General features: G+C 40.2%; 1 protein-coding gene across 7 annotated transcripts in view; it reads left to right on the top strand.

The window, feature by feature from the left end:
- Nucleotides 1–12087, top strand: part of NCOA2 (nuclear receptor coactivator 2) — a 189735-nt gene that overhangs the window by 166467 nt on the left and 11181 nt on the right. For all 7 annotated transcript variants that reach the window (XM_040588013.1, XM_040588014.1, XM_040588017.1 and 4 more), the window contains 6 exons: nucleotides 1132–1297; nucleotides 3188–3466; nucleotides 4299–4376; nucleotides 4910–5147; nucleotides 6908–7085; nucleotides 9255–9453. In XM_040588013.1, the coding sequence (XP_040443947.1) occupies nucleotides 1132–1297; nucleotides 3188–3466; nucleotides 4299–4376; nucleotides 4910–5147; nucleotides 6908–7085; nucleotides 9255–9453 (1138 nt within the window). The remainder of the gene's footprint in view (nucleotides 1–1131; nucleotides 1298–3187; nucleotides 3467–4298; nucleotides 4377–4909; nucleotides 5148–6907; nucleotides 7086–9254; nucleotides 9454–12087) is intronic.

Raw genomic sequence — 12087 nt, 5'->3', positions numbered from 1 at the left:
TATATATATATCTCCTTATGTTTATTTTTTACACTCCAGGATCTGATTAAAAAGGCTATGGTGGTGTTAGTTTTCCTGCCTGCCATCCTTTATTTTTTTAGGTATATAGCCTGATGATGCAGCTCTTTCCTTCTGCTTAGCTTTGACATAGAGATTAGACTTCCATGGCAACCATATATCTCATTATGGAAACTAAATACACAAACATGTTTCTTTGTTTTTTCCAAACAGACATGTAAAAAGGGTTCACATATAGTGCTGTTTCCTCCCTCCATGTGTGACAGCTTTTGTTGTCTCTGAGTAATTACCTGGGATGAGATTCTTCCATGATATGCATATAGTAGGCTGCCCCTGCTTGCAGAATGCTTTGCTCTTTATATTTTCTGTTGTCGTCTTGTAGCATTGTGCATGAAGTAGGGCTTGTGTGTTGAACTACAAATCAAAAATATGTCATTTGGCTGCAGATAAGGTGTTATTTCAGATTTAGTTTGTTTCTCAGTAAGTTTTGTCCTTTGGGTTTGGAATAAACCTTTATTCTGCCTTTGTAACTGCGAGTGTGCTCTGCATACAAATTCAGGGGTGACGTAAGCAGGATTTATAGAGCCAGCAGACTCTGCCTGACAGTATCCAAATTCTTGCTGACAGCCTTCTGAGGCACACAACCAAGTGCATAAGCTGGTACCCAAGTGTGCAGTTCCATAAGATGGGTTGAGCTGATGCAGTGTTTTGCTGCAAACAAAAAGGAGGAATGTCCTTTTCTCCCTGCTCCCTCATGCTTCTGGCCAGCTCTTCCAGATGTTAGGTTTATGCGAGCTCAGACAATCCTCAGACCCCTCTGTGACCTCTTTGGCTTTCTTAGTCTGATAGAAAACCAGTTAAGAAGAGTGTCTATGGAAATGAGTGCTTCTACTTGTGACAGTATACTTAATCTAACATCTGAAATTCAAAGTTGTAATTGGTTGTAAAAAAACTATTTAAGTTCTGTGTTCAGTGACTATATTTTAAACAAAATTGTCAGTGATTAAAATTATTTCTCTCTCCACTAGTTAGTTCAATTTGAGTACTAATCCTATGATATTATTTCTCGCTTTTCAGCAGCTGTTTACCAATGCTGTGTTCATGTTTTCACAGGCAACCGTTTGGCAGCTCACCAGATGATCTCTTGTGTAATCATCCTTCATCAGAGTCACCAAGTGATGAGGGCGCTCTCCTGGATCAGCTTTACATGGCATTAAGGAATTTTGATGGTTTAGAAGAAATCGACAGGGCTCTGGGAATACCAGAACTAGTTAGCCAGGTATACTGGACTTTGCATTGTTTGTAGTAGGTATTGCATTTAAAAGACATCTTGTCAAGGTGAAGGTAAAATGTGTGTTGAAGAACAGAGTTATAAAATACTTCTTGCAAGTTAAGATGGAGTTATGTATTTTGGTGGAAGCCCATCTAATGGCTCAGTGTCACCTGCAAAGCTTCCTTCAGCTCCAGGTTTAGTCTTCCATCCTCTCCCTTGCCACCCTCACCTAGCTCTCCTGACCTGTGCTGAGCCACTTTGCTTTATGCAACTAACCTGACCAAACCCAAAAAATTAACAAGCTTCTGCTTATCTGGTGGTCAGAGAAACAAACTGTATGGGAGAAAGATAAGATCACAGTCAGCAACAGGGTACATGAAAGAAAGAAAAAATAATATGAAGTACTAAAGTACTAGGAGCAGAGGAGTAAAATCTACACCTTTGTGTGATGGGGGCAACAAGCTTTCTGATGAGCAAATATGTAATTTTAACCATAGTTTTTCCCGTTAGTTCAAGAATGTGTGTTAAGGGACCAGTTTCACCTCAAGCAGTTGATTTCATCCCAAGCACTAAAAACTATATTTTTTTAAATTGTGAACATGCTTTCTGAACTTTAGAGCATGAAATTGTTCTATTCTTTTTAAGCAGGTTTTTTTCCCCCAGTTGTTTTTGTTGGCTTCCAGTTGTTTCTTGTCCATTTCAGTCTTACATGGTGCAAAAAAAATGTGGTAAAAATAAAAGATTTTGGGGAAAAGTTAGTTCTTGATGTTTCTGGCATCAAAATTGTATTTCCAAAACCAGCAGTTGTGTTTCTATGATGATTTAATATCCCTAGAGAAGCCTAGAATACCCTTTTCATTTCCCAGCACTCATCAGCATCCTGAGCATAACTTCTGAAGTAGCTCTGCATTTCAGAGATGAAGTAGGACCAATAAAATCCTGCTTTGCATATGAGAAAATTGTCTCCAAGCCTATTTGGTACAACACAGAACTCCATGAGGTGTTGAGCTGGAGATATGATTTATTGGTGAACTTCAATTTTGCAGTGTGAAACTTTAATACAATGTTACATACCTTTTGGAGTACCACCACAAAAAGATATGAATAATGGTTTATTTCAAACTAAGTGGTAAACATATTGCTATTTAATAATTATCTCAGTGGAAACAGTTAAGGACTGTTTATAAAATCAAACATTTTATAGGAGCTTAAAGTCTTTCTTTTATGAAGGCAGTGAAATTTAGATTAACTTGATTTCCAAGGTCAATGTGGAATAAGCTATAAAATTATTCTAGCTAGAGCAAATATTAGGGGAGTATCTAGAGTAGAGTTTAGAATTGTGTTAGCTTTTTTATGCTAATGGATAATCAGTTTGTGTGAAAGTGCCCTGAAAGAATTAGGCACTCTGTTCACGTTAGCTTCTATAATAGTTTCAGGCATCTTTATTTGAAGTCATTATTTTGTTTAAAGATACTGATAAAAATCTACTTACTCATTTGTAATGTCTTTGAATTTATTTCTGAATCAGTGGGAAAAATATGCTGGCATCACTTAATTTACAGGTTTTGATATAGCGTTTGTCATTTTGGTTTTTATTCGTTAGCAGAGTGATACGATGGCTGTGTTAAGAACAGGACAAAGATTGTGGGTCTTTGTTTTAAAAAAAGAAAAAGGAAGAAGAGGAATTTGTCTCCATGATTATGTTTTGACACTTGAAAGTACGATTATATCTATTCTTAAGCTTTGTATTTAAGTGAAGAAAATTTGTGTGATTTTCTGTTTAAAAACATTCACATCCTGGAAGCTTGGTTTTGCAGGGTGGCTGTATTCGTCTCGTATAATCCTGTGAAAAGCCAAGTCCCAACAGCTGTTTCTGTTGTTCACTTATTTCTACAGAGCCAAGCTGTGGACCCAGAGACCTTCCCCAGCCAGGATTCCAGCATCCTGATAGAGCAGAAGGCTCCGGTGTTCTCCCAGCAGTACGCGGCACAGGCTCAAATGGCACAGGGTAGCTACGCGCCCATGCAGGACCCCAGCTTCCACCCCATGGGGCAGCGCCCAGGGTACGCAGCCCTGCGCATGCAGCCCCGCGCCGGCCTCAGGCCCACCGGCATCGTGCAGAACCAGCCCAACCAGCTGCGGCTCCAGCTGCAGCACAGGCTGCAGGCACAGCAGGTACACCCCCTTCCTTGCCCGCTGCCCCGCCAGCGCAGGCGCCTCTCCTAGGCGGTGCATACTGTCGGCTTACTCCAGATAGACCAGGTCTTCAGTGTGTACCCTGTTTTATTATAACCTAATTCCGCTTTTAAACTAAAAACGCTAGCCCTAGTGATGGTATTTTTGCCCAAGACGGTATGGTGCACATGCTTTTTGGATCTTTTTTTGCATCTTTCTGTAATACTGTGCAAGAATGTGCCTAGTATTTAAGCAGAGGTCTCACTAATTCTCTGAGCGCGGTTGCAGTGGTGCTTTTTGTTATACAAGTCTTTTTCTTTCTATTATATCTTGACTCTTCCAGCAATCTAAATGCTTTTATTCTTGTGTGTTACCTCATGCTTTTTTTTTTTTCTCTTTTTCCTTGGCTTTGATCTACTTAAGATCACTTTTAAATTGTTGTTTCTTATTTCCTTTTTAAATATATAGGTTCATAGTACTGTACATAAGGTATCAGTGCTTTTCTAGCGGAGGAGGAAAGAGCATTTCTGCCTTCAGTCATCACAATAGAGTCTAATTCAGAGTAAACCTCAACAAGTCCAGTCCCAAACTCAAAAAGGACAGGAACTGTAAAGGGAGCATGTTTGGTAAACAGCTTAGTGCCTGTGTTGTTATTTATATGGTGTGTTCTGTGAATGATAACAGCATTTGAGCGGAAAAACTAATCCCTGCTTGAATATGGAAAACTAGGTCCTCAAACCAACTGATTGGAAGGTAGATGCATATATCTCTGTATATAAAATTCTTCTAAAAACTTTTGAGTTTTGGTGTTGGTTTATTGTCTTTTCTTTAGAATCGGCAGCCACTGATAAATCAGATCAGCAGTGTCTCCAATATGAATCTGTCTTTGAGACCTGGAGTGCCAACGCAGGTGAGAGAAACAGGTTTTTTTCAATAAAAAAATTACTTTGTTTTCTTCTTTCTCCCCCCCAGTTAAATACAGTAGTAATGTTGTGTGGTAAATACATCAATAAGTTCTAAAGCTTGAATACAAATAATACAGTCTGTATGATAAGAAGTATTTTACTGTTATACATCTAAGAGTCTTTCCCATATTTACATGGGGTGGATGGTTGTTTACTAAAGATATAACTGCATTCTTAACCAAGCTTCTCATTTCCTATAGATGCATTTTTTTAATGAGCTACTCTATTTGCAATTACAAATTGCTGCAACATTAAACACTGGTATTATTTCAGTTAGTGACTCTTGCACTGTTGGAAGTCTTTCCCAGCAGAAGTATTAATAGGGTTATTTTCTCCCATTTTATATTATTGTTAATTGGGCGGGGCAGGGGGGAGAAAGAACTGGAATCTTCCAGATTGCTTTAGCGGAGATTCCTCCAACTGGTCAGGTTGCCTTAGAAGAGCGGTTATTGATAGGTGGTGGTGGTTTCCCCTGCAGGGCCCTATCAACGCGCAGATGCTGGCGCAGAGGCAGCGGGAGATCCTGAGCCAGCACCTGCGGCAGCGGCAGATGCAGCAGCAGCAGCAGCAGGTGCAGCAGCGGACACTGATGATGCGAGGGCAGGGCTTGAGCATGACCCCCAGCATGGTGGCTGCCGGTGGCATACCAGCAACCATGAGCAATCCACGGATCCCGCAGGCAAATGCACAGCAGTTTCCGTTTCCTCCAAACTACGGTACTGATTCCATCCCCTCAGTGCATTTTGACAGTCCTTATTCCCCCGTGTCCCCCCCACTGCAGGGTCCAAGCCCCCCTCCCACAGCCCTCTTCCTGGCTCCCTGGGAGCGATGGGAAACATGGAGATTTGGGCCCCTTGGAAGTCCTTAGATGCAACATAGCGCCTTTGCATTTTCCTGGCTCTAGTACCACATATTCTCCAAGTGCTGCTATTCTTTTGAGCGATAGCAGAAATGCAGTGTGTGTGTTTGTTTATATATATAGATACATGCAGGTAAAAGTGTGTATGCACACGTGAACACATCCATGTGTATATATTGGCTTGATGGACTCTGAATTTTGACTGAACTAAACAAACCAATATATATGATAAAGTGCAAATGAAGAAAAACATGTGAATTGATGTTGGCAAACAGCATAAAGTGACTACAGGCAAAGCTGTACATCATTTTTTTAAATTTTGATGAGATATTGCTTAAATATCAGACAGATTCTTCCCCAAGAAAGGTAATTCATGTGTACATTATAATGTAAATTTATATATGTATAATAATGTAAAATTAACAACTAACTATTGAACTTAAATAATATAAATTAGTTTCAGATAAGTCATTCCCTTCCCTGTCCTTAAACCTGTGTGTAATACAGTAATTTATACCATTTTGTTTGTACGTTTTACAAAGCTGCACAGCACTTTGTTCTGAAGGTGCATGGGGCAATTACTCCATACAGTTATTGTTATACAGCTTATTTATTTATAAGTATTGTATAAGTTATATTACAATTGCATTATTATGTTACAATTTATTACATAATTTATGTGTGAGTTCTGCAGATATTACAAATTATGTCCATCCAATTCTAAATTTGCTATCTACTCTTACTGATCTGTTATTCTTTACACCAGTCTCTAAATCATAATAATGCTTTCCCTTCGTGTATTTGTAATTGCTTTATGAAAATGAAGAGACATTATGTTACTCGCATTTTATGATATAGAGGAAGTATAGAGAAGCTAAGTCACACAGACAGTGAATGTAAGAATAGATTTCATATCACCTGATTCTTACCCCAGCATTAAGGGTGGCTTGTTTTTGTTATGCTGTTTGTGATGAACTTAAACAAGACCGAAGTGACTTGGATTAAAACAATATTTCTGCATGCAATTGACATTTTACAGCTTAAATTAGGTTTTCTTTGTATCTAGATATTTTTTCTATTTTTCATTAAATGCTTGCACAAAGTAGCATTGAGTGTTTTTGCAGGGACACAGAAATAGAGGTGCTAAGGTTCTAGTAACTTTAGAAGAAATTGAAAATTATTGCCTAAATGTTAAAAGGTGGTGCCATGCAGTAAATGGGTCGTGCATAACTTTCACCAAAATGGATTTGAAGCAATATGTTTTCTTTGTTGTTTTGAATGCAGGGTTGGTTTGTGGGTGCTTGTTGGGGTTTTGTTGGGGTTTTTTGGGGGGGTGGGGAAATCACTTAGCAGTGTTTTTCTTTTGGTCTGTAGAGTGGAGAAACCACTTGTATGATTAGGACACACAGGTAGCCAGCATACTTAGGCAAATATTTTTTTTAAGGTTATAGGTATCGTATCAGTTGATGATGTCTTGCTCTTGACCTAGATATCCCACATTAAGAGTCAAGGTTATAGGTTCCTGATGACATAAATATTGACTGTGTAAAGACATACCAGCAGGTATAAGTTCTCAGCTTAACTTTAAGTGGCTACATTTCTCATTTTCTTCTTCAGGTATTAGTCAGCAGCCCGATCCAGGCTTCACAGGGGCCACCACTCCTCAGAGTCCACTGATGTCCCCAAGACTGGCTCATACTCAGAGCCCCATGATTCAGCAGTCTCAGGCTAATCCTGCCTATCAGTCCTCTACGGAGATGAATGGGTGGGCACAAGGGAATATGGCTGGAAACAGGTAAATCCAGAACAAAACCAAAATGAACACACAGAGTAATGGGGTCATTTATGGTCTGCACTTATTTATGGGGTTGTTGTATGTATTTTTTTGCTTGTTTGTTTGTTAACTATCTATCCTAAAAGAGATTTCTTTTCAACTTGGCTTGACGAGTTGGTTTAAATTCTGTCTTCAGACAAGGCAAAGTGAGTGCATAGCTGAAAGACCTGCATCCACACAATGCACTGCTTTGTCTGTCCTAGCTGATAAAACACCGTGTGTCCTTCAGAAGCACCTCTGCTGCACAGTGAACTCCAGCCCCTAATGTTTGTGTGGATGCATTTCTTCTGCGTACAGTTTTCATGTCGCGCTCCCACACTGCTTTCCACATGGCTGGATCAGCTGAGCCGGAGCCTAGGCATTCCATACCGCTCTGGAATTGCGGTGACTGAATATCACCTCCCACTTTAGACGCTGGAGCGCAACCAGGTTCAATCTGTTAGCGCTGGCACATACTGGAGGTCAGCATAAACTGTCATTCTCTGAGGGCATTGTAGCATGCCTCATGCATGCAGTCACCTTTTCGGCTGAGGCCCATGCCCCAGCTGGTATAGCTCTAATACTCGTTCTGTCCACGTTGAGTGGGTTGGGTGTTGAATGCTGTCAGTAGGCAGCGGTGAGCTTATGGATGGCAATGGTCTGTGCTTTTCAGTGGAAGACAGGAGGAACTATCAGGTTGGTGTACAGCCTGTATCGCTTGACAGTGAGGTGTGCACAGTTGTCTCTAGCACACCGCTTTTGTCATCCTGAAGTTGTCAGGCTGCTCTTACTATCCCAGCCCAGCAACAAATCTTTTTCCTGCTAGTCGACAAAGATTTAATAAACCCAAGACACCAGTATTTCAGTGATGAGGCCGATCAAAGTAAAGTTTCCCTTAAAGCAACCGATTTATCTCTTATGCACACCCTTGTCCGTGCCTCTTCCTCACGGTCTTCCTGAAGCATCAGCAGGAGGCATAGCTACTGCCGTCGTGGCTTCTGCTGAAACGGCAGCAGGGGTAGCTCGATAAGACTAATGGCTGGCTTGCTAAACTGCAGCTCTACAGTGGAGACGTGTCAAATGTGTTTACACAAGCCACTGAGTATTCACAATGATCTGTAGTGTACTGTTTCAGCCATCCAGATAACAACTTAAAAATGGGGTTAGGTGGCCTGAAAAGACATGGAATTGGAAGGAAGAGAATGGTGGTATTTTTTGAGTTTGGTCCTGTGCCCAGAATGCCATTGCACTCAACCAAGTCTCACAGTACACAGCAATAGCCTAATGGAGTGCCCAAGTGCAAGGCTGAGCGTTAACCCTGAAAGATTTCCTCAGCTGTGGGAGCAGTGCTTCACAGGAAAGTAAAAGTCAGCCATTGATACGAAGGTGGTTACTGCATGCCATGCGACACACAGCAGCCCTTCCACAGTATTTCAGTCTAATGCAGTTCCTTCATGACTTCCGACATAATGGGAAGCATCCAGAAAGCACCTGCTTTGGATAAAATCTAGGATGAGCGCTTCCACAGTTCCTTAAGTTGTTCTGAAATGGCCTTAAAGGAACATAGAGGGTAATTATCTTAGACTTTATGTCGTTTCTTGCAGTGCCACATTTTCAAAACCTGATGCTAAGATTTAGTAAATGAATTTTTGCACAATTGCATGTCTATATTTGTGAGCCCACTTGCCATAATTGTATGTGCAGATCTGATATTCATGTGTGCAAATAGCCTCTTCTGCAAAAAGAAAGCTTATTAGGCCAGATCCAATTTCAGCTCCAGTCCTGTGTTGTACTAACACTGGAAGGAGAAAAAGGCTTTTTCCTTTCCCTCTAAAATTTGCTTTCCCAAACATATTTAAAGCAAACACAATCCGTTTAGTTGGCTACGGCTGCTATTGCACATGCATAACAGATTTGTACTCTGCCATAGTTTCACACGCAAAGGCATGCATTTTTGTGCACAGACATGGGACCTTAAATTTTGAAAATCTATTCCTTAGACACTAATGTAGCTGAAAGCTGTAGTTTTCCCTTTGAAGCTGGAATAAATGACAGTATATACAAATTCTAGCTTAAGATATATTAAAAAGCAAGTAGTTTCTTAGTGGCTTCAGCGTTCTGACACATTGCTTTTTCCATTCCTTGCTGTAGCATGTTTTCACAACAGTCCCCACCACATTTTGGGCAGCAAGCAAGCACCAGCATGTACAACAATAACATGAACATCAGTGTATCCATGGCAACCAACACAAGTGGTATGAACAACATGAACCAGATGACAGGGCAGATCAGCATGACCTCAGCGACCTCTGTGCCTACATCAGGGTTGTCCTCCATGGGTCCTGAGCAGGTGAGAATTTAAGGACATGAGATGACAGCTAGAGGATTTGCTTTGACTTTCAGTAGTTTTTTCAGGTCGGCTGCGTTGGGCTGTAACTGCTGTAAGCCGTTAGAGTTTTCTACTAGTTTTCTTGAGAAATTATGATGTTAAAAAGGCTTTGGTTTTAGCTCTGCACTCAGATAACCAGGTGACTGATGAAGCAGAGAGCACTTTTTGTATCTAAATTTCCCATTTTGACCTAGCACTGCTGTAGGTAGCACGTGTAGTTGCTGCTGGACTTCTATGGAAAGTGTGTGCTGATCTAGCTCCTGTGCTCAGTAGGTAAGTTTCTGTAGCGCAGTTGCAGGTCACCAGTTTCTCAGCAGTGGAGGCTAGGACTGAATGGCAGGCAGCCGTTTCCTGGAGATAAGAGTGAAAGATGTTGGTGCGGGCAGTGTGTGGAAGATGCTTCTACTGTCTCTGTGTTGTACTACCTGACAATAGGCAGTCAACTCCAAGAACTATCAATCTGGCACCTTCACAAGCGCAGAACCCACACTTTTTGTAATGCGATGCGTATAAAACAGGTTGCTGAATAAGTAGGTAAGTAACCTGTTCTTTTCTGCTGAGAGGATGTTTACACACTTGATTTTATTTGAGACTGCTACTTGTGGTATCTGAAATAAGGAAAATAACATTTCCATTTGTCAACCTGCAATTAAACTCACATAACACATTAATAAGTATTTGACAAACAAGTCCTCCTAATTAAGAGGTTCATATGTTTGTTTCAGAGCTGAACTCCCATTTGTTCAAAACAGAGGCTTGAAATTTTGGATTTTTCATAGAAATACTGGCAGGAAAGTACCTGTTGTGTCTTCAGGCAGCATCTCCTGCTATGGTGGACAATATCGTAAACTTTTTTTCTGAGACCATAACATTTCAGTTTAAAGCTGGTTATATTAGTGGCTTGTTAATGTGTGTTCTTTTTCCAGCCTAAATTTGATAACGGAGTATTTACTTTTCCAATACTGTCCTTTAGCTTAAATAGATCTTTTGCCATCTTGTATTTTAGAAAAAGCCTTTCTGTCAACATGATTTTTTTGTTGTTTTGAGATTGTTGGATTGTTTTGTTTGGGGTTTCTTGGGTTTTTTCCTCTTAAGTTAAAACAAGCCACAGTGTTTCAGTCTCTTCTTGTAGGTTTTAAATTCCCTTTCCTTTTCTGCACCTGTTCCAGTTTGAATCAGTATTTCCTAAGCACCAGAGCCATGTGCATAACACTAGTTCTTCCCCATTTCTCTTGGAATACTCTGACAGATATAGCCCCAGATCACATTTGTCTTCCACAGCTGCCACATACTGGTGACCTGAAGTAATTTTGATACTCCCAAATCTGTCACCTTCTCTGATATTCCCAGTTGCTAAGCCCAATTATAGCAGACTTTACTATTATTATTAGTTCCCAAGTGCATACTGTTGCACACATTTAGTGCAGTAAAGCAATAGTAAAACCGAAAAAGAGTGGGGATTTGAAGGTGACAGCTCAGTGTGATTTCTCAGCATGCCCATGCTACGTAATTTTCCCCAGGAACCTGAACTGAGAAGTACGCATTGTAGAAAAGAGATCTGGTTTTATTTCAAAGATTGCCATGCAGACTACTGTTAACACTGGCACAGTTGTTGCACTGCTTTTCCTTCCTGTTAGACTACAAGATCTTGTTTCAAGATAGCATTTATCTAACTTCCAGTAAGTTGAATAGGCTGAGGTTCTTTATCCATCTCAACATTTGTTTTTCAAGCCCATCAGTCCTTTTTGTGGATCTACTTTAAACTCCATTGTGGCAATCTCCTCCTAGAAGTACGAACAGAGTAACTGGACACGGTGATTTAACAGTGCCTGCACCAAAGCTCTGTAGTCAAGTTCATCTTGTAATTTCTTTTTCAATCAATGAGTTGCTTTGGCTCTGTTGGTGACAATATCACACTGGAGAGCACGTACTGAAACCCTTACGATGATCCCCAGATCCTCCTCAGCACATTCTACATAGATGAAACCTGCATTCTTTGTTCCCAAATATATTGCCTCCCTTTTGTCTACATCAAATTGCATTTCTTAGACAGAGTCAGTTTAATAATAAAGTGCTGTGGCATATTCAGTAACAGTAAACTGTTTTCCTCCTGATTTACTACCCCAGCACTGTGTCATCTGCAAACTCTGCAAGCAAATGTTTTATGCTTCATCTAGGTCAGAGGTGGCCAACTGACAGCTGAGGGGCCATTTCTGGGCCACAAGACAGTACTTTTTAGTCCTTAGGAATGTTTTCTGTGCTGCTTCACATTTTCTTTTCTGAGAAACATGAATAAATAAAAATGTATATTTGAATACTAAAATTGATACTTTTTTTCTGTTTTCAGGGCACAGTGTTTTGCAATTTGGCATCTTTATTTAGCAATTGACCTAGGCTGTGCTGAACTTTTTCTTGTAACTGGTAGTTTTCAAAATTACTATGTTTTCTTTAATTCTGCTGACTGTTGCCATTTCATTCATTCTTTTGGGGTTTCTTACACTGTCACCAACACTTTTACTTACTTATTCAGTGCCATGTTTTTTTCCATAATACATAATTTTAACTTCACATGCTCATCTCTTTCTAATCACAGTG

The sequence above is a fragment of the Falco naumanni genome, chromosome 3 (assembly GCF_017639655.2).
Source record: "Falco naumanni isolate bFalNau1 chromosome 3, bFalNau1.pat, whole genome shotgun sequence".
In the NCBI taxonomy this organism is placed as follows: Eukaryota; Metazoa; Chordata; class Aves; order Falconiformes; family Falconidae; genus Falco; species Falco naumanni.
The sequence above is the reverse complement of the archived record's forward strand: the minus strand, read 5'-3'. Positions and strand labels throughout refer to the sequence as shown.